A 23,869-nucleotide genomic window follows, 5' to 3' on the forward strand; every position below is an offset into this window, starting at 1 on the left:
ATTTGACGTTTCTGCTTTTGATCATCTCACTAAACAAATATAAATTATTTTTTAGACAACGATGTTAAATTTAGAAGGACTGTCTAAGTTTATAGATTCGACGCAATTAACGTCGGACCTCGATGGATCTCTACATTACGATCATCCTCAGTGGATTGATATTCGACTAGTGAGTAACCGTTCATTTAAAAATAAGTTATTATGATTCTGAGTTATAAATATTAATGTAATTATTTTTCTTATTAAGAGCATCGAAGAATTTATGTGGCAAGCGGCTGACTTATTAGATCGTTTGGACGATCTACAAGAAGACTTAAGTCGCAATGATTGTAGAGACGATATTGCTGGTGCCAAACTTGCCTTAGACTTTCATACCGATATGAAAAAGAAAGTACTTAAAACTCCTGTTGAAGATATGGATTTAGCTGGACAACAGCTGTTACAGAGGTAGAGTTGTTAAAAATGTTAGATGGAAAAACGTTTTAATTACATATTAAATAGTATTTTATTACTATAATTATAGGAATTCTATACAATATATATCAGATTTCATTGACAACACGTATAACTTATGATTTATTTATCATGGAAAATGATAAACATGAAATTTTTTTTTTTTTAATATTGCTTTATAGGCCAATTATAGCCTAAGGCTATGTTAAATGCATATTTTTTATTATTTATATTAATAAGAAAAATTTTTAATTTTTATTTTTTTAAATTTCAAAACGATCTGTTTTTATCTAAGATAAGATAAGAGAAAATAGACTTGGATGGTTTTGTCATGTTATGAGGAGAGAGAAATCAGAAGCTGTAAGAATACTTATAGAGATGAATGTTGAAGGAAGAAGAGGTAAAGGAAGACCAAAAACGAGATGGAGGTATGTAATTGAATGCCATCCTCAATATGAGCATGGCTAATGTGAGCGTAAATGATGTGGTAGGTTGTGTCAAGTGGAAGTTTACAATAAGGGTGACCGGCCCAAGTAGTTGGGATTAAGGCAAGGAAAAAAAAGAAGAGCCAGTATTTTTCTTTTTTCTTGCAAAATATTCTGATGGGTTAGTAATAATTTTAGAATAAATGTTTATTAAGTTTGAGCATAGTATATATATACTAGTACAAGCTGCAACCATCCACGCTCCATACCCTCTCTTTCTATTAAAATACTTGTATCTTAATAGGAATATGCCCTAAAATTATTATAAGCTCATCAAAATTTTATTTAGAAACGGTTACTATCTAAAAATCTAAAAAATGGTTACTTTTACTAATAAATACAAGAATTAAAAACTGGTTATTTTTAAATTTAGAAAAATATAAAAATTGTATTATTAAGATAAATAATAAAAATACACTTTGAGTATAGTCTAAGGAGACAATAATTAAAATAAAAATTTTAACAAAATAGTAATTAAATAAAAAATGATAAGTATTGTCTGATTAAATACTTTGCAAGAATAATATATGAATGAGTTTCAAATTATTGAACTATCATTCTGTTATGTATTTTCTTTACTTCTTATTAAAATCGAAAATATTAAATTTTATCAAAATTAAGTTTTCTTTGAATATTTATTGAATTTAGTTATATTTGTATTTAGGTTATCTGGTGATAATAATAGTGGTTATGACTCTGGGTACTCAGGACGTGATAGTGAAGCTAGTAATGGTGTTAGCAATCCTGACTTACAAGCTGCTGTTCCTCAAATACTTCAACAGTTAGATACTATCAGAACAACTCATAAACATGTGTTGCAATTGTGGCAACACAAAAAACTTAAACTGGATCAATGTTTCCAACTAAGACTGTTTGAACAAGATTGTGAAAAGGTAATTATTATTTGATAATACAGGGTGTTCAGCAAGTAAGGAAACAGTTCATTTGTTATAAACAATTCAAACAATAGAAACCTGTATATAAAACTGTTTCATTAAAAAGTGTATAAACATATTTTGTTGTTGAGCTTCTTGAAAATCACTTGATGATAAAAAAAATTGTATTAATTAAAAAACTAAGTAATTAGTTAATAGTCATATGGACTTGAATACTGCTGACAAATTATAATTTATCAATAATTGTGCATACATATTTATAAATTTTCTTTTAACTTTAAAACTTTAAATGTTATAAAAATATATCTGGTCTATAAATAATATTTATTATTATAATTTTATTAATTTAGATGTTTGACTGGATTTGTCATAACCGTGATGTATTTTTAATGAGTTATGTTGAAATTGGACATTCATATCAACTTGCAAAAGACATACAGGAAGAACATAACCATTTTACCATGAGTTCAATGGTAAATTTAAATTGTTTAAGATAATGAAAAAATAAATTTGAATTATTAAAGTAATTTGTGTAATATAGAATGTCTATGTCAATATAAACCGTATTGTTGCTGTTGCACATCGTATGATAGAATCTGGCCATTATGCGTCTAATCATATACGGACTGTTGCCCAGCGATTAGATAGGACATGGAAGCAGTTTGCTGCTGGATTAGATGAAAGAACATCTGTTTTAGCATTATCTGTGCTATTCCATCATAAAGCCCAACAGGTATGTAATAATTTATATCCCTAATAAAGATATGCAGTTATTGTAATCAACATTTTATAAAACGTCACATTAAATTTAAGCTAACTTTTTAAGGACAATTTAAAAATAAAAAATAATTTTCCTTTTTTTAAAAGCTATTTATTGGCTTTGATGTGTAGCTGAGAAGGTATTAATTTTACTATGATGCAAATGGCCATCAAAATTAAACAAATTTTTTAAATATTTATACATATATTATATTTATATATCATAAAACTTGTAATCAAGATATAAATAAGGAAATAGGTGTTTATTTTGCTTTTGGAATAAACCACCAATTCCTTTAAATTAAACACTACAGATATGCATCAAAGTGTTTCTTATGTCTGATTTTAATCACTGTAAGATATCATCAATACTTTTTCCAATTATGTCATGTCCACACTGTGCTACCATTCTTTTTTCTTGGTTACATAGTATAAATTTTCTTGAAAAAAGAAATATCTTCTATTAAAGAGAGTTAAATCTTGTAGCTGAAGTAAATAGAATTTCTGTTGTTTGTATTTAAAATAAAAATTATAAATATCCTTTATAATTTTTCTATAGTGTTATGACTAATTCAACTACTAAATAATTATTCATATAAATATTTATTCTATTTCAGTATGTTGAAAATGTACCAAGCTGGGATGAAGCCATTGATAAAGTTACCATACCTAATGAAATAATAGTATTGGAAAATTCTATTCATCAGCATCAAAATTTGTATGAACTCATGTGCCAAGCATATACAGAGGTATTATAATAATAAATAAATATTTGAATAATTATAATTTTTGTACATTATTCATATATTTGAGAAAAATGTAGGTGTATAATGCGTATCAGAGCCTATTAAATGGGTTGGATACTTTAGTACAAGTCTGTGAAAGTTATCCCACTCCTCCAAGCAACGTGCCATTTATACCTTACAATGATTCCTTACAAAAAAATGTATGTTTAATTGTTAATAAGTCATAAAATAATTTGGCTTTGTTGCAAACATTCTTTTTGAAAATGGTAGCACCCTGTTTCATTCTATGCTTTGGTTATGGGTAATTCCTTAAAAAAAAAACTTGGTTTACGGTCTTGCATAGAGTATACATTACTTAATTTTATAATTATTCTAATTATGTATTATACAAGTCATTGTTATGAATAGAGCTTAGTCTTATTGAAACTTCCTTTGTTTTGTGTTTAATGTATATTAAAAGAAAAAAATTAGACTGCTATTGAGTGACTTTTATGTATGAACATTCCTTTTTTATACACAAAAATGTTTTAGACTATGAACTAGTGACATTATCATAAATCTGAGATGATTGATTTTTAATGTTATATTTTTAATAAAGTTAGGCTCTATTCAAAATTAATGACTTAGGCTTGTAATACTACAAAATGCATGTTGGGTTATTATCATTCTGGTTTTGGGTTAGGTTCATAGCACGAGTAAGAAGCTGCTCTATCAGTTGGACCACTTAGTTCAGGTGTGTAATCAAAGTGACTTGACACCAGTCGCTGATCAACATCATAAACATGTAAGCTTTTTTAACACGCATGATTTTTCACCATTCTTTTTATGCTTTTAAAAAGTATCATAATCGTTTTAACTTAAAATAAAAATGGTAATTCAATATTAGTTGGATATTGCTGAGTCAGATTCTTCTACTAATACAAAGAAATCAACAAATCATCAACAAGCTGCTGCCGATTATTCTGAAGGCGCAAGTCATGTTTTAGCTGTAATTCATCAAATTTTAAATCACCACCGAAGTTTAGAACATTGTTGGCATTCTAAAAAAATTAGACTTCATCAAAAATTAGCTCTTAGACTTTTTCAAGAAGATGTCAAACAGGTATATAGCAAAAATTGTTTTCTTCAAATTTATAAAAATTCATTTTTATGAAATAACTATAAATTAATATATTTTAATAAATTTTAGGTGTTAGATTGGTTATCTAATCATGGAGAAGTGTTTTTAAGGAAAAATACAGGAATCGGTCGAACTTTACAAAAAGCAAGGGTTTACCAGAAAAGTCATGAACATTTTGAAAACGTTGCACAAGTAACTAATTATTTTACTCCATTTTATTTTTAATGTATGTAGTATTAGAATAATTTTTTTAAATTATATTAGATATTAACTTTATCTATACTTTAAACAATATTTACCTATTTTATATGATTATATAAAATTATTATTTATGCATTTTGTTATGTAATTTTGTTAAAATGTTTTTATACATTTTTTGAAAGATTTATGCTATTTATTTTAACCATCAGATTTTAAGGTAAGGTTTAGGTTGAATGGTGTGGTATGTGCCAAAAAAATTTAATTAGAGCTAACTCCTTTAACTTAGTGTCAAGACTATGAGCATGTAAAAAATATGTTTTAAATAATTGTTAATAGATAAAAAAAATATTAACAAGAGCATGTAAAAATATGTGATTAGACTTTTAGATTTCAGAAAATAGTGAATAATTTAAAATAAATTTTTGGTGCATGTTATGATGTTGATTTTAATGTTAATTTTTTTATAGATTATTGTGACATATTACCCAATTTAACTAAGTATTACAAATCAGTTTTAGCTTTCTTGGTTTTTGTGTAATCAGTGTCATAATAGTTGCCTATACACATTAAGGTGCACTTAATGATTGATTTCTAAATAAATTGTCTACAAATTCAAAAATTCCATTAATCTAAAATTATAACACTTAATCTAATCTAAAACTGTCTTAGTGTTAAAGTTAAATGTTATAATCTTAATATTAGAATCTTAACAAATTTTAAGGCTCTATAAATGTATATATTTTTGTTATATGTTTGAATATATTCTTAAAAATTATTTCGGAAGGATTATCAAATATTAATATTATAATTTCGTCGTCGGCAGTTTTTTTGGTGAAATCAATATTAATATTATATGAAATATCATTATTTTGTCAATATCAATTTGAGTGGGCTTGTCAAAAAATAACAAAATTATCTTTCTAAGAAAATAACAACTTTTGAAACAGTATTTTAAATTATATAACAATTTTATCCTAGAGTGGATCTAGAAGATAATAATAATAATAATCCATAATCTAAAATCTAAAATCCTGTGATAACTCATAGACCGGGAATTATAATTAATCTGTGTGGAACCGTTAATGTCAATCATATATTATCATTCACGCCGTATGTTGTTCAACTGTGACTCCTCAAACACAGACTATATGGAAACACATAGTCTGCGAGTCAAACTTAATTATAATTATCGTTTATTGTACTTGATAATATTATAGAAGAATAAGTGTATAGATGGCGGCACCAACGTGTAATATCTCGTGTGTGGTCGTTGGCGCGAAACCACTTTTTCCCGTTACCAGTGGTAATAGCATGTTGAGTGACTGTTGGGGAGGAGTAAGTACGACGTTCAGGCGGCGTGCACGCATGCCACAGGTATTAGAAGGTCCTTCTCTTGGTCGTCGACTAGTTCCTTTTGTGTCAGTGTCGTTTTATGAGTGTAATTTTTTTTTTTCCTAGTCTTCTTCCCATGTGTAGTACATAATACGCTTAGATACAATGTCATAGCATTCGCATCGATTGTGCCTGTGGTATCATACGAATGTGTTGTATACTATTGACGTTTCTTAATTCACTAGGAATGCGTTGAGTTCTTTTATGACATGTGATAATGCACTGGAAATAATAAACCCGAAAATTCTTATTGGGTGAGTACCACAATAATGTATTTATGTACCAGTAGTATTTTTCATTCTTATGTTTACAGTTTTCTCATAGGAATCTCAAGACATACCTGTACAGAGTTATATTGTTAAAAAATTATATACCTCTGATCTCTTACTATGTTTACAAGTTATAAGCGGCAAATATTATTATCTATTATAACTACTCCCTCATTAATAAATTGTTAAGTAAAAAAAATATCAAAACCGTAATTCAAGTTTATTTGAAAATTCTATAAATTTGTTGTTTTTATGCAATTTTCGACTAATAATTTCAAAGTTTTCTTCTTAATCATTTTTATTTTTAATGTTTGATAACTGCATAAGTTTTACTATGAATCACTACTATTTATGTAGATTGAAATTTATAATGTAAAGACCCGTCTGTAAATGTATTCTCAAATGTGCAAAAGTTAGTTAATTTTTTTCCGGTGAAAACTTTTTAACTCAAAACTTTAATTATTTAGTGTACAAACTACTTTTTTATGTAAAAATTCTAACATGGCTTGAATACTATTTCAATTCTTCGGAGTAATATCTCTCATGACACCACCTTAATTGTGATTCACCCTCGAAGAATTGATAAATCTGTCAGTTAAAATGTATTTATATTGTGTGATTATTCTTCAAATATATCAGTTATGTAATTTGTACGATACATTGTTCATTAAAGGCAATACTTGTATGTCTTCGATTTCCTTAGGGAAATTGTTGTAAACACATATTTCATTCGTATTTCTCGTAATGGTTTTACTTGAAGTATTCTGTTGGGAACTGTACTAACAAAACTCATTGGTACATATTTTTTTTTTGGCTTATATCAAAAAACATCAGAAATCTCATTATTCATCATCAAATTTATTGCATTGAAATTTTTTTGTTCGTTGATGTTCAGATTTTTCTCGCATACGTTTCAGTATTTCACGGGACATTTTATGAACGACATATTTTAATTTTCAACAAAATCATTACATTTAGAAATGAAGCATTGTGTGTACCTTATTTTGTTATGAGAAAGAATATAAATTTATAATTATAATGATTTTTTTTTCTTTGGTCTTGTTGCAATAAGGATGCTTGATTTGCTAGTATTAGTTAAAAACGTTTTATAATCCATTCGGATGTAATTTTATTTAAGAGAGGACTGCTATAAACGATCACTATCTGAAAGAGTATCTAATTTTACACAATAATTTATATTAGTAGACATTTGCGTTTTATCTCTTTTTGACTAAAGAAAAAGTATAGGAAGGGGTTAATCCTGTGTCATCTATTGTATTCGCTGTCTGTCTAGAATTCAGTAAGCAATTATTCTATAACTCAAATGAATCGCAAATATATGTGCATATATGAACAGTTAAAATGTTTATAAAACATATTATTCGCCATTAATATTTCCAAATCGTCTAGGTTAATGAAAGGTAACAGCTGTAATTGTAATACACATTATGTCCCTGTCGTTAAAAACCACTAAATGTAAACTCTAGTTATAAAATAATGAAAGACATTCATGTTAGAGTTTATGCCAAGGATTGAATGTCGATTATTATGCGTATAGATATTGTAATCCATACGTGAACATGTTAACGGGTATGTTTGTTTGTTTTTATAGTTATGAATAGTTTATTTATAAAATATGTATTGATATATAGGGGAGGTCCATTGTACTGATTAACTGTTTAGTTTTTGGTCTCTTTTAAAATGGGGCCGCCATTGGAATTCATCCTTTCAAGTATTGTTGAAAATAAACCAAACGAACATAAATAGCCTCCCGAAATGTCCCGAAACATATTCTCGAATGTGTAGGTGAATATATTTTAAGTCTGTTTATTGCGTTCAGCCCTTTGTCTAGTGGTACAAATCTCAAAATCCACGTTGTGCTAAAAGCAACACCATTTCGTATGAAAAAAATGTAAGTGGGAAATGTTCTTATTTATATTTCGAATGTAATAAAACATTTTTTATCTATCATCTTTAACATGATTCATGACGCTGTTTATTTTATTTTGCATAAAAACTAAATTACCTGTAGATAAAATGGATAACAATGAAGATCATGTGGGTTATATCTTACAACACACAATTATTTAAATAGCGGTAGACTTTTATTNAAAAAATTATTTTTTTGTACTTATTCATGCAAATGAATTTTTTTTATACATCAAATTAATAAAAATTGCTCTTAATTTTGTGTTTTGGCTATAATGGACATAGTAATTGTACACAATTCTATTATTGTTTAGCTTATTAAAGCTTACAGTCGAGTGAATTACGGTAATTATTCGTTGTGTGCCAGTAAATTACATTTTATTATCGCAACGCTGATCAAAATATCAATGACCTATAGAAACAATATTAAATGATATTTCAAACATTATGATTTCAAGTCTATTGTTTTATGATCATTTTTAACTCGACATTTGGAGAAAATGATTAAAGGGCGAATATAATAAATATTAATTACGCCCAACGAGTTCTGAATTGGGGTCGTTTTAAGAAATATAATATCTTACATTGAATTTTTTATGATTTTACACTCATAAAACTTAGACTGCTCCCTTTTTCAGCTGAGTGTTTGGTTAATCTCTCGAAACGGGGTGGTGCGAGACCTTGTAGAAAAGCATCGCCGCAGGAAGTGATTTCATTTACAGTTTATTATTTTTAACCGCTAGGCTATGTCATTTCTGGATGATGTGAAGAGAATTCATATGGTCTTTTTGAAAAGGCGTTCTCTCTAATCATCTTTTAAACATTTCTTCTCGGCTACGTTGCATTTTAAGCATTGCTTTTTAGACTAGTCATGTCTATAACAGTTCAATTGTCCGTATTTAAATACAGGAATATTATTAAAATTTTGAATATGACCATTTTAATGTCTTATTCTAGTTCGATTGTAGTGCCAAAGAAAAAAAAACAATGTATGCATATTTTATTTCATTAAATTTTTAAAAACAAATTTTTTTTAATTTATATACGTTTTGACTGAATGTTTTGTTGGCCATCTTTAGTATCTATGTGTATATGTTATGAAATCTGCATAAAGTGTTGTTCACTGACAATAACTAACAAAATGGAATGAGCAAAAACCGTTAGAGATTTTTTTCCGGTATTCCAATTCGATTATTAAAATCGCTGTCAATTATTATTCATATTTTCTTACGTTAAAGAACTAGTGAATTTTATCACAGACCTGTAAACATTATGGTATTCTTGTCGGACAAATTCATTTCAGCATTATTAATTGTTTTGTTAGGTATACTTATTGAACTAGCAAATTCATTGCTAGGTCATTGCCAACATTATTTTGAAATTATACATAAAATTACACATTTTGTAATATGAACCACGTTAAGTATATTGAAATGAAGCGGTCAGCTGTAACGTAAATGAAATATTAATAAAAATTGGTTTATTTCATATGCAAATGTAAATTGATTAAACTGATTACAATTTATGCCAAATATGGATGATAGTAATTATGCATCGTGTAATGCATTTTTTTATCGATATAATAACGGTAAGTTTATTATTTTGTGATTTAACTGTTTGAATGTCTATTTTCGGCATGCGTTTATTTAAAAAAAAATTTTGTGCAAATTTATATTTTTTTTAGTTTTATTAATTCTGCTATTTGTAATACATTTGACACATTATAGTCCGTTTTATTCTGTTAAATTTTATAATTTCCAAAATTAAAACATTAACGTTTGTACAATAGTCAATCAACATTAAATAATTACTTACTTACTCTCTCCGTGTTTCTTTTTCGTTTTTCACTTTTGAAACTGATTATTGAATTCCAGGATTTTTCAATCCAATTCAATTTGTACAGTCTTATTTTTATTGAGCGTGACTAAGTTCCACTCACATAAATCATATTGTAATTTCCTTTCAAAAGGCATTTTTTTTTTTTTTTTTTTGAAATTTTTTATTTATACTTAAAATTTGAAAAATTTTATTGTAATTTCAACAACGAAAATTCGCAAAAAACTTGGTAGATGGTCTTGTTTTTTTTGAACACCAGTCATTTGGTGTCTGGTGTTTTTCTGTTTATTACTAATCGTGTAATATTATCAACAGTGGTATTAGATTTTTACTAGCAGGCTTCTATACTTTTTACTAAAAACCGTTCAGTAATATCAATGCCGTGGCAGCAATATATCAATTATTTATAATTAGTATATTATTAGATACTGTATTATATATATATATATATATATATATCTGTATGTATGTTATATACGAAAAAAATATTGAAATCAACACGGTCATTACGGTAATTGTTTTTTTGTTTAATTTTTTTATGTCACCGTGACATATTCGATCGTCATAGATGGTTAATTACAAATTGATAAAAGTGTAGACCGATCTGTAGTGCATAAAAAACGATCTGGGAAATGGATTTTTAACGATCGTTGGAAGACTTGTGATATATTTCATATGGTGTAATCGAAATACCGTACGAAATCCGGAAAATCGATGTGTTCTGTTTCCCCTGTGGTTGTTCAATTGGACGTGGTTCAATATATTAATTAACCGTTTTGATGAACCCCAATACCTTTTACTTTTCGCGAATATGTTTTACTATATTCAGTTATTTTTACCAATCTAATTGAATGGTTTGATTGAATAAACTTGTGAACGGATTTAAATAGTGGTACTTTATGACTAATTGAAAATATCTTCTCAGATATCTGTTACATCAACCGCAAATACTTTTATTTTATCGGTAGTGTATAAATTTACGAACTAGTCGCCGAATTGAGTTATTTTGCGCAGTGCCCTCTGTTATATAATACACGATGCCGTGTGCTACTTTGTCTAATTGTCTTCATTGGAAGAATGGTCGTAGTAGTAAAAACCGACGAGCACATGTGCTGACCAGTAAAGACCGGCTTTTTAAGCGTCTAACCCGTGTGAAGAGAATGGCGAACCTCTGATGCTGTGACGCGATCTGGAGATAATTGTATAATATTATATTCATTGCAGTTGAGGCAGTCTCGTGTATTACTCGCACTAGAAGTAGTAGGAGAAATATAAGTTGGTGGCGGCGTAGCAGAGACTAGGTAAGAACTGCAACCTCAATTTCCCCTATGTGTTGCTATTGTGTTCTCAGTTCTCCGTCTTGTGCGTACGTTTTTTCTTCTGAAATTGAAACTTGCACGTATCTGCTAATGATATTTTATGTACCAGAAAAAGAAATGTTCTCTATTGTGTAACCATCCCATTTTGATCTGTGCCGGTTTTTTTTTTTTTTTTTTTTTGTGTTTAATAGTGATATTTACTTCATAATTCATCGAATTGGTGCGCCGCTTGATTACTTCATAAGTCTAATGTAAGACAGTTGAAAACGTGAGCGCAATGCACTTGAGATTTGCGGATTATTTATTATCGTAGTGCATGTAAACAAACAAACATTCAGAATTTCCTCCTGTTTTGGAAACACATAAAGCTCGGCAACGGATTAAAGAAAGTGACTCACTCTCTTTGGAACGCATTCAATGAGTACATTTTGATGTGATTCTGAAATAATTGAAATTTTCATGTCCTAAAAAAACTAAAATAAGTGAGTCTGATGTTATTAAATTCGATATAGTGTTATCGTATTAACTAGATCGCTACTACTTTCATACGAATTTCTATTTTCATTTTGACTTCAAACCAGATGAATTCCTACTTTGTACACAAAGAACACTTAAAATAATGCGTTTTGATAAAATTAGGCAAATTAATAAACATGGTTCCTATTCACATGTACATGTGCCGGGTAATCGATCGATGGCAATTTTATGTTAATTAGCTGTTATTAATACGAGATGTAATAAAAATTACATTTTGTAACTCTTCATTTATTATAATCTATTTTATTACGAAGCTTGCAATAACTTTTGTAGTTCCATCGAGCCCGTTAATTTTAAAAATCTAATTATAAAATAAATATAACATTTAATCTTTGAAAAGTATATTTCGCTTGTGTAATCTTTTTAAATTAATTTTATTTAGTTTTTCAGTTTCTTCATTATTATTTATCTGTTTTTTATTGATTAAAAATGTTATTTTTGTTTATTTCCATTGTATTCAACAAACAACGGTTTTAATTAAAGAAAGATGATATCATTGAGCTCATAAACTATAGAAATATAAATCTGTAAAAATTTCTTTGGTATTTTAACCTCCACTGTAATATTATATTATTATTTACTTATACCTCTCATGTAGTTGTTCTACATTTTTAGTTCATTATTAGATGTACTTATTACGTTTTGTAAAGTATAGTATTCCTTGATCTACTCTTAAGAGAATTATGTTTTTTTTTTTATTGGCCTCTGTAAAACATCATACATTAGAGTTGTTATTTATTTGAACATTGACCGATTCTTACGACCGTGAATACATCACTATCTAATCAAGCGTGTAATTTATAAAAAGTACTAAAATTCATATAAAATTTATTAGACCTTATGAATCATAATTTTTGTCCGACTTTGTTAAATTCTATAAAGTCTATTATAGAGTTTATATGATGTTATTGCGGTTTGTCAGAAATTATTTAATAATAATGTAATAAAAGTATAATTATACAACGTTACTCGTGGGAAATATGTTTATTAAATGCGATTTATTGCTAATCGTTGGTAATTTTGAATTAGATTTTTAGTAAAACTGAAATGAACTCGGGAAAATTAATTATTTAATCTTTCTAAAATTAAAATAGTTGCCAAATATATTGTATTATAGTAGTTCGAAGCACGTATAAGAGGTTATGGGTGTATATTGTATTGTTTTGTAAAATTAAGGAAGTCGGCGTTGTTCTAGATAATACAATTGCCTTTTATGTGAGTTTGTACCGACAATTTTTGTTGTTCTTTATGTAATAACTCTACAGACCGCCATCATCCAATTCATAATTATCAATCTAATACTCGGAAAACTATCATAGTTCAGAGACCGTCTTATATTTTATATCGAATGCATGTACTCCAAGTGTGAAAATAGCAATAAAATGTTAAATGGATTCACCACGTTACTTTTAAACGGTATAATGCGTGTGCGTAGTGCACATAAAATTTAATTGTCGAATAGGCTGTGGGCTGATTTACTAATAGGAAACTTTTGATCGTCCGGTCCGTTTCACCGAAATATCGGCAACAGAATATTAATAATAAAACGATTTGCTATACCTGAATATTAAACACTTCTAAAAACCTAAAAGTAAGTACTCGACGTAAAGTTGATCTCGCCTATACATTAACATTTGGCAATTTTAAAAACACAAAGGGGTTTAAGTTGGTGACTTAAATTCACTACGGTAGAGTGTTTTGCTCGTTTATTATGCAAATTTATGACTTATTAAATTGTGTTTTTCATTTCAATTGTAAAGATTAAATGAAAGTGACTTTCTTTAGGAACGTTTCATTCTCTAAAATCACAAAATAATCGATAGGTTTTTTACCCTAAAGCTTTAATTGTTTTTGTATTTGTTAAAGAAGGTTTAATAGTTAAACTTACGTTGTATAGGTTCACGTTTTTGATACTATAGTTTAATGATACACTTAAAAAATGCAGTTTCACATAATTTAAACATGGCTTTAATTAATTAACCTGTTTTGTTCATATATATTTTCATTTGTATTGGAGTCATTCACCGAACTATGTTGCTCTAAGTTGTGGAAATGAATTTTTTTATTTTATTGAATTGGAGAATTATTTTCTTAATTTGCTTAACTCATTAAATCATTTCAATAAGAGAAATAAATTTATTATTTAAATAATTCAATAGATTTAGAGTTTAGAATTTGAGAATGTTGTAAATCGCTATTAATTCAAAAACTTCTTAGACTTGAAGCTTGTTCAACTCGTAATAGATGTAATACAAGAATGTAAAAATAAAAAGTTAGTTCCATACATTGATAGTCTTATAAAATAGTTTTGTTGTATCAGATAGTCAAATATTTTTTAAAAAATTATTTGAAAAATGAGTATAAAAAACGTAATTAATAAAAGTTATCGCTAAAATTTTAAAACAATATTATGATTTATGGATTTTTAAATTTGTATGAAATTTCAAATTGCACCATTCTGTTATTTGAATTATTATATAATATATTTTTAAAAGCATTTATTTGCGTTCATAGTAATGTTCTTACAATTAAATATTTTAAACTTTATTGATATTTTCTGATACTTTATATGTTGATGTTCTAAATATTCTATAAAATATATATTTTTTTTCCTATAAAGAGTATAAAATGTAATTTTGGAGTTTTTAAATGATTAATTTTATTTTTCATGACATTATTATGTGGTCTATCTTTATCTTCGACTAATTATTCTCTACAACTCTGATCTTTTTGCTGCCAGTGGAAGTTGTATGTTATACCTAATTACGAACGTGCTCGTGTATGTTTATTCAATCTCTCGTGCTATTCTAATGGACATTGATTAATCAATTCATTTATAATGCTTACACGGTTACTAATAAACAATAAAATAGATAATTTTAGAACATATATGCGTTTGGCGCCTATATAATAGTAACACCTCCATCACGTGTAGTTATCATAGTATTATTACACATCAACATGAATAGTAATAGATAATAGTATTTAGCTTACAATCGCCAATCGTATTAAATCGATTGATTGGTCTTTGTTGATGTTTTTAATTGAATTGAATTACATCACCCCACATCTTATTAAACGGATTACATTAGTTTTATTAGTGGCTGTATCCTTTTTTTAATCAATCGAGATAATAATCAGAATTAAATTGTAAAATCGTTTTAATGATTCGCACCTCTTAGTGAAATTTTTGGAAGAGGGCGGTTCAAGTAGTATTGTAGTACAAATAGTACTGAAATTATAAACTTGGATTAATTAAACTGAAAAGAATAATTCTACAAATATTATGCTTTAATTATAATTATATCTGAAGAACAATGTTTCATATTGTCTGTAAAATAAAAAATACATTGGCCATTTGGTTTTACCGTAGTATAGATTTAGCCCCAAGTTCCAAATGACAAGCAATTTTTGTTTATCCTTACTCTGTATGCTTATTGAATAGTTTAGAATTGGGCAAGAACCAGCCAAGGGAGACGTAGACCCCCACGTGTAGGCTTAAAATATTTAAATGAAAACATCCTCCTTAGAAAATTCTTTAATAAGCTTAGTACTTTAATTTATTAATATTAAACCTTAAATTACTATCTTAGTTAATCGTCGAAACTTTCTAAATGATCATAAAAATTATTTTAACACTTACTAAAATGACTCTATTTATCTTGAAATTAGTAAACAAAAATTATCTGAGTTTAAATTGCTGTACAGCTGTTTAGTTAAATAGGAAAAGTAATCTACACCCACTGAACAACGTCATTATTGGTATTTTGGTTATCCACTTATAGTTGCATTGTATTCTAAAAACGAATATTATAAGGCACCGAATTGATATCCTCAACTGAAGAAGAATGGCGAAATTATAAAAAAAAAACTATACTGAGAAATGTTTGCGTTATGTTAAAAAACTGCACTTGTAGTAAAACTACAAGTGCTAGTTTACTTGCGATAGATGAGTACTTAAGATGTTATATATCTACAAAAAAATATCTGCTCGCGTAAACGTCATGATCAGATGCTGTTGTGTTTCAGTTGCTAAAAAATTAAAAAACAACTTCACCAAGTCAAGTTTGAATGTTTTTTATTTATGCGGCTACTGTTAACTTGTCTCGAGTATCTACGCTATAGTTTTTTATGAACTGTGCTCGTCTCGAAATGATTTTTATTTTATTATTTGCTAGCATAAATTTAGAGAAAGCTAATGAAAATAACCTCGCCGCAGGCCGAAGCCCATATTTAGCAGATTGTTAGTAAGCGCATGTAAGAGTAAAAAGTGACTTCTATGGTGTGTGTACTTGAACGATGATATGGTTGTAACCAAATACTGATTAATCTAATCTTTACGTGTATGTCACATTGGTAAAACACTTTTGGCTTCATATATGTGTTCAAATTAAAGGAAATTTGTAATAGTAGGGATATTCAAAATTAAATTTATGATATTGAAAATCTGGTAAGCATCGATACGCCTATTTGATTTTTAGATTTAATAGTGTTAATAAATTTCACTATAAAAAAATAAGCCTAACATTATAATATAATATTTTATATTCTGTTCAGTAATACAGGCCTGCAGTATAAGAACACAATAATTATTTTTTTGTAGAAAATTATTCTTCAACGTTTTACAGTTTTCCTGATTTCTTATTACAAGTTATTATTCAATTTTATCTGATAATATGTATAATTTATTGTTTGAAAATAATAGTACAAAATCTCGAAAACTGACTTTAAATTTTATATACTCGTACGTTTTGAATCATCTATATTAGAAAGTAGGATATGTTTATAAATCTATTTTTATAGTATTCTAATTAGTACTTTTTCATATATGTAGTGTTAAATTTAAAGTACTTGATGTATTTTTCTACGTTCCATATTTTATGATATCACATTATTTATGTGATTCGCCTATGAATTACTGTAATATGGTCTATGCAAATTCATCTTATTACTATTGTTCAAGAAGTAATTTTTACATCACAACTAAAAAATCAAAACTTATATATATATATATTTTCCGTTCCCATAATTTACAATCGCCAAATAATACAATTATAATTACAATGTTCTTAAATTTGAATTCAAGTGTTATTGAAGATCTAGATAATTATAAAGTAGTTTCAAAAGAAATTAAACTTCTTAGTTGTATTAAATATAATACACTTTGTCGTAAATAATAAAATCACCTTACCACATAATATAAGAAAGAATAGGTCGGCTTAACAACTGCGTAATTAAGTAAGTTATGCCATAAAGTTTTCTAGTTTAACTTTTTCATTCAATTGAACTAAAATGTAGTGAATATGGAAAATTTTTAATCGAAATAATTAACTAATTAGGTATCTTGGATGATGTTTTTCTGGCAATGATAACAGTATTTGAGAGTTTTAATGTATCTATTTCAGTAGAAAAACTTATTTTTCATACTAATCTTAATTTTTTTCTTATTGTATAATAGAAAACTAAATAATATCTGTTTATAGATAATGTTTCAAATTAATGTTTTTTTGTAAAATTGCGTTTTTTTGTTTATTTAAGAGAGGCCTCGAAAAATAAACAATACTATGAGAAATTAGCAATTGGTCTTCTTTGTCGACGTGTGTATTCTTTGACAATTACACTATTATACAACTTAAAAGTTTGCTACCATTTATCTTAGTTTTGACCTTAACACGTTGGCTACACCTTAATTTTGTGTCCATAACGAACATCTTTTGTTGCATATACTTTAGCTAAGCTAAACACAATACATATTTATTTACATATGGTCTTGTTAATATTTCTAGACGATATAGTAATTATACACTTAATATACAGTTAAATATAACCGATAGTGAATTGTTATTACAGACATCTATGTATTTAGTATCAATGCATAGGTCGAAGAAGTAGTTAATATCGTTGTTTATTATCCAATATTATATTTTCAATGAGAAATGCGTCCATTTAAAAATATGTCTAAAGTAAATATAATACAAGATTCTTTTATAAACATTTTTATAATTAGAATATTAATTATAGAATTTCCTTTAATTGAATAAATATTTAAACATATCTTTAAATATTTAAAGATTTGAACACTAATGTTGTTGCAAATATTAATAGTCGTGTATATTATAAATGTTTAAAGTTTAACAGATTGTTCTTTTTGATTACATTTTATAAGTTTAATAACTTAAAATTTGTTTGTTTTTTTTTTTTTTTTAGAACACATATACAAACGCTGAAAAACTGTTGACGGCTGCTGAAGAACTGTCACAGACCGGAGAATGCGACGCGACTGATATTTGTTCGGTTGCCGCTGAACTCGAAAGTCATGTTGCTGCTTTCGCCGCTCGGGTCCAAGCCAGACGTCGACGTTTACAGAGGGCTGTAAATTTCTATACCCATCAATCTGAGGTAAGTTGAATAATTGTCGTTTGTTTCCTTGTCTTCTTCTTCTTCTGTGTATGACTATTACGATAATGATTGTCCTTATATAGCTACAAGGTTGGCTCGACGAGCTTAGGGCTGAAACCGATGGGTGTGACGAAGCTGCTGATACTCTAGAAGGCACCGAACGAGCATTGGAACAAGTCAGCCATCAACGAGACTCCTGTTTAGATGCGTGTCACTCGACAATAAGTGAAGGAGAGGCACTTTTGCAAGAATTAAGGTACACCTAATCTACATGAGAATAAAAATATTTATCGTTTCCACTACGACTTAGATAATAAACAATAGGTGTGCATAGACAGCAATCTCGTACAAAATCGTACACTAACAACTAGTTACGATTTTTTCTCTGCTGCTATTACTGATAATGAAAAAATGTAAAAATACAAAATTATATTGTTTTGTTTGTGTAAATATGTACGTAAAAAAAATGTGTCTCTTAACTGTCCATTCTTTTTTTATCTATCATTCTTTTAGTTTTGCGTTTTCGACACTGAACTTCTGGATATTAACTCATTCTTGATTTTTAAATAGTACTCATAACAATTTTTTTCTTTCCCAGTTTTTATTTTTATTTTTTTAGTCTATATGTATAAAAAATATAAATCATTATCAAAAAAAAATTCGACTATGCTCAAATCTAAAATATTTTGGTCGAAACATAGTCGTACAATTATTACTGGCCTTTCCTTAGAACGCAAGTTGGTAATTATTCATAACCGCATGATAATATCGGTTATATTAATATTAAATATTTTATTTCATTAGAAGTGGAGGTCTTACGGCAGAAATGGACCCCACCGGATCTGTAGCTGCAGTGGATGCTGCACTTGAAAGGTTGAACAAGCAACGTTTAGAATTGGAACAGCTGTGGGCAACTAGAAAATTAAAATTAGACTTGTGCTTAAGGTTGCGGATTTTCGAACGAGATGCACTTGAAGTGAGTATACGTAAATATTCATGACCTTTATTGTTATTATTATTATTATTTTTTTTTTTTATAACATGTAGCATTTGTATTGAGCTTAGTTTAATAGGTATGCTTACGAAGTTGTGTAATAGTATAATGAAAAAATAGTGTAAATTTACAGAGCTTAACTTTTTTTGCTAAACGATATTATAATATATTTTTTTAGATAAATCATTTTTAATTAGTATAAACAATCTATTATTATTTCGTAGTTATACTTGCTTTTATATTTTCTTAAAATTTTTTCTATGAACTTATAGCTTTGATGCATAGTTGGTAAGCTATTGGTGGTCTTATTCTGTCGTGTCTTTTTATTATGTCATTTATGAGAAAGGAAAAAATTCTACTTGACCAATTTTACTGTATAATGTATCAACAAATCATAAATCGTATTTATTTCGGTCTAAAGCGTTGAATGTAGTTTTGAAAATTTTTCTTGAGTCACCTTAATAAAAATTTGTCTTAAAATATTATAATTGTTATAAAACAATGAAAGTTAATATTTTAATTTTTTTTGACTTTGTATTGAAATAATATATTTAACACTGACAGATCAAAACAAAATTTCAATTGACAATACTTTAGTTATTTACCTTACCTACAATATATTTTTTTTGGAAAATTTAATTATTATCCAAAGCAATAGGGGATTTTCTTTTCAACTTTTCATGTTCCAAATAATTTGGCCAAAAAAAATAATTACCCAAATATTTTATTTCTAGGAAATTTTATTTTTGGTTATTATATTATATTATATAAAAAATATACAATTTTTCATAAAAATGACCGATTTTGAAATATTTTTCATAGGTACATAAATAATTTAAAGCTAAATGTAATTAAATGTTTTTTGATATACTTTATATAAAAAAAAAAAGATGTTCCAACAATTTAACTTCTAAGAGTAATTGGCTTTTAAAGTTGAAAATAATGTAACTTCTGGAGATGTATAATATAAAAATGTACAATGATAATAATTGTAGTCAGATATTAATCAATATTAAATAATAATAATCTTTATTAAAAAATGCTTTATTTCCATTTTCCCTACTGTACTTAACTATTTTTTATACTCGATTTTTAAATGTATGAACGGTGTGCTTCTTAATAAAAAAAAGAAAAAATATTTTGTACCATTTTCTTTCTATGATCAGACGCCTAAAACATATCAATTTATTTTAATTTGTAATGGTTTTAAGCAAATTCTATTTTTAGTACTATTACTGGGACGTACAGTCGGGCATATCTATATAGTGCCAATGTCAGCTAACTGACAATGAAAAGTTTATCCGCGGATTTCCCGTTATTTTTTTAATTAATTGTGTTCCATTATCTCTTTAAAAATAGTTGATAAGCATGTTGTTCATTATTATTTAGTCATCAATAGTATTTTGCTACCTTTTGGAAGTAGGTCTATTATTTTTTTTTTTTAATGTTATTGTTGTTGTTGTTTAGGTATCATCACAATTGGAATTGTGGGCTAATGAGTTGGAACGAAACCAGAACGAGGTNATTTTTTTTATTTAATGTTATTGTTGTTGTTGTTTAGGTATCATCACAATTGGAATTGTGGGCTAATGAGTTGGAACGAAACCAGAACGAGGTAATCTCAACATTATCTGAAGCTGAGTCACGATTATCTCGTCATAATGAATCTGTTACCCAAATGCAATCAGCGGTTTATCAAGCCTTGGAGCAGGGTGAACAATTGGCTCAAGTATGTGTTGTATTTACTTTAAATAAACTATATTTTTATTTAATATTTTCTTAATTTCCCAAGGTTTTGGATAAGTCTGGGGTTGGTGTAATGGCGGACAGCCAGTATACAGCTCAAACCAGAGTTCAAGTGCTTCTTGAGTTTTTGCACGAACGTCACATGGATTTGGTAGAATTATCTGAAATTAAGCGTAACCGTTTAGATCAAGCCGTTCAACTCTGTCAGTTTAATAATGATGCCTCACAAGTAAATAAAATTTAATTAATTTTGCTAATATAAAGTTAATTTATAAAATTATCTGTTTTAAAAAGGTTATAAGTTGGATCAGAAATGGAGAATCAATGTTATCTGCCAATTTTACTATTCCTAATTGCCTAGGAGACGCTGAACTCCTTAAAAAAGAACATGAACAATTTCAAGTTGCTATTGAAGTAAATAATTATTTTTCTGAGTCAAATTTATTTCTATATATTTTCAATGATTTTTTAATTTTCTGTAGAAAACTCATTCAGCGGCTGTGCAAGTAAAACAACTTGCTGAAAATCTAGTGTCATCTAATCATTGTGATTCAGCTACAGTCAAAGAGTTGGCTGTTGAAGTAACTAAACGCTGGCAACAGCTAGTTACATGTGCTGAAGAAAGACACAAATTAGTTACTGCAAGTCTTAACTTTTATAAAACTGCTGAACAGGTATTAATCACATTTAATAATTAATAAAACACCTCATCAAACTTTGATATGTTTAGGTTTGTTCAGTAATGGACAGTCTTGATAGAGAATACCGCCGTGAAGAAGATTGGTGTGGAGGTGGTACATTAGAAGCTGAAAAACTTGCTCAACTTTGTACTAAACATCAAGAACAAAAAGAAGCATTTCTAAAAGCTTGTACATTAGCTCGACGTACTGCAGAAACATTTTTAAAATACACAAACCGAAGTTTACAATACTATAGCTGTGCCAACCAATCCATTGCATCTATGGATAAAGCTTCAGAAGCTCGGGTTAAAAATATTTTAGAAAAGCTTTCTGGCCAAGAGAACAAAGTACTAGACCATTGGTCACAAAGAAAAAAAAGACTGGATCATTGTCAACAATTTGTATTGTTTGATAAATCAGCTAAGCAAGCAATGGAATGGATACATAATGCTGGTGAACAGTATTTAAATACTCATACTACTGTTGGCGCTACACAGGTTTGTTAAAAAGGTCATTATTTAAAGTGCTTTATTATAACACAGAAATTTTAGGATGAAACACGCCAACTTCTTTGTGAACACAACGAATTTAAAACTTCAGCTAAAGAAACCCGAGAAAAAGTAAAACTACTTATACAACTAGCTGATAATCTAGTAGAAAAAGGACATGCTCATGCTAGTGCCATAAAGCAATGGGTTGCTGCTGTAGATAATACCTATAAACATTTTAGTTCCAGAATGGACAAATATAGGTTAATATTACTAATATATTTTTTATCTAATCTAAATATTTTCCAAAAATTAATTTTTGTTTGATTTTCTAGATTGGATCTAGAAAAAAGTTTAGGTATACAAGAACATGCAGATGCTCGAGATTTATCTATTGATAGAAATTCTGATCCAAATTTGGAACAAAAAATAAATGAAACAACGACAAAAGATTTAAAAGAGCTAAATGAAGAGAAAAGACGATCAGCTAGACGTAAAGAGTAAGTAATAAACTCCAAAATATATAATGGCTATAATCAAGTTAGGGGTGTGGTGTTGCACAATAGATCATTTATCACCTCTTAGTGCTGATGTTCAGTTGTGTTGGTTGCTGGATGGGTAACCAAATAGGAACTTTAATAGTGATACCCACCTTGCCCTTACCTTCCTTTTTAGCCATATTATGGTTACATCAGTTTGATAGTTGATGTAAAAATCCTGTCAAATCAATATAAGGTAGAGCCAATCCAAAATAGTTGGGATAGAGGCTGAGGAGATAATGACGTTGACTATAATATAAAGTTCTTTTTTTTTCTATAGATTTATTATGGCAGAACTACTTCAAACAGAACGTGCTTATGTTAAAGACTTAGATGTATGTATAAAGGCATATTTGGATGAGATTCGTGCTCTTCAAAATGTACCCATTGGTTTGCATGGGCGAGTTGATGTTTTGTTCGGAAATATTGAAGACATACGAAACTTTCATCGAGATATATTCCTTAAAGAATTAGAAAAATATGAAACAATGCCAGAAGATGTTGGTCATTGTTTTGTGACTTGGGCTCAGAAATTTGATATGTATGTAAAATATTGCAAAAATAAACCAGAATCTAATGCCATACTAGTACAGCATTCTGGTTCTTGTGGTGGTGTTTTTGAAGAACTACAAAAAAAACACAACATTGATCATCCAATTGCTGCTTATTTAATTAAACCAGTACAAAGAATTACAAAGTATCAACTATTATTAAAAGATCTCCAATCATGTTGTAAAGAAGGACAAGGAGAAATTAAAGATGGTCTAGATGTCATGTTAAGCGTACCTAGGAAAGCTAATGATGCTCTGCATTTGTCGTTATTAGAAGGATGTGATATTTCGACTGATGAATTGGGTGATGTAGTTGTTCAAGACACATTATATGTTTCTGATTCAAGACATCATCTTTTACGAAAGAGTCGTGAACGCCATTGTTTCTTATTTGAATTATATTTAGTATTTGCAAAACATGTAAAAGATAATTCTAACAATCCTAAAGTGAAGTATTTGTACAAAAATAAACTAATGGTAAATTTGAAATTAACAGTTTAAAAAATTGAATGAATAAATTTTAAACTATT

At 28.0% G+C, this 23,869-nt stretch overlaps 1 protein-coding gene across 3 annotated transcripts in view; it reads left to right on the forward strand.

The window, feature by feature from the left end:
- Positions 1-23,869, forward strand: part of LOC126905923 (triple functional domain protein) — a 69,370-nt gene that overhangs the window by 18,980 nt on the left and 26,521 nt on the right. For 2 of the 3 annotated variants that reach the window (XM_050686072.1, XM_050686074.1), the window contains exons 4-23: positions 56-169; positions 248-447; positions 1,603-1,831; positions 2,185-2,307; positions 2,376-2,567; positions 3,211-3,342; positions 3,417-3,539; positions 4,226-4,441; positions 4,529-4,651; positions 18,150-18,341; positions 18,425-18,597; positions 19,146-19,317; positions 20,897-21,064; positions 21,128-21,310; positions 21,376-21,495; positions 21,564-21,755; positions 21,812-22,258; positions 22,313-22,512; positions 22,585-22,749; positions 23,069-23,816. In XM_050686072.1, the coding sequence (XP_050542029.1) occupies positions 56-169; positions 248-447; positions 1,603-1,831; positions 2,185-2,307; positions 2,376-2,567; positions 3,211-3,342; positions 3,417-3,539; positions 4,226-4,441; positions 4,529-4,651; positions 18,150-18,341; positions 18,425-18,597; positions 19,146-19,317; positions 20,897-21,064; positions 21,128-21,310; positions 21,376-21,495; positions 21,564-21,755; positions 21,812-22,258; positions 22,313-22,512; positions 22,585-22,749; positions 23,069-23,816 (4,212 nt within the window). Of the gene's footprint in view, positions 1-55; positions 170-247; positions 448-1,602; positions 1,832-2,184; positions 2,308-2,375; positions 2,568-3,210; positions 3,343-3,416; positions 3,540-4,021; positions 4,124-4,225; positions 4,442-4,528; positions 4,652-18,149; positions 18,342-18,424; positions 18,598-19,145; positions 19,318-20,896; positions 21,065-21,127; positions 21,311-21,375; positions 21,496-21,563; positions 21,756-21,811; positions 22,259-22,312; positions 22,513-22,584; positions 22,750-23,068; positions 23,817-23,869 lie in introns of all 3 variants that reach the window. The other variant, XM_050686073.1, reaches the window with a different exon arrangement.

Source organism: Daktulosphaira vitifoliae, unplaced genomic scaffold (genome assembly GCF_025091365.1).
Source record: "Daktulosphaira vitifoliae isolate Bord-2020 unplaced genomic scaffold, ASM2509136v1 Scaffold_4, whole genome shotgun sequence".
NCBI classification, from domain to species: Eukaryota; Metazoa; Arthropoda; class Insecta; order Hemiptera; family Phylloxeridae; genus Daktulosphaira; species Daktulosphaira vitifoliae.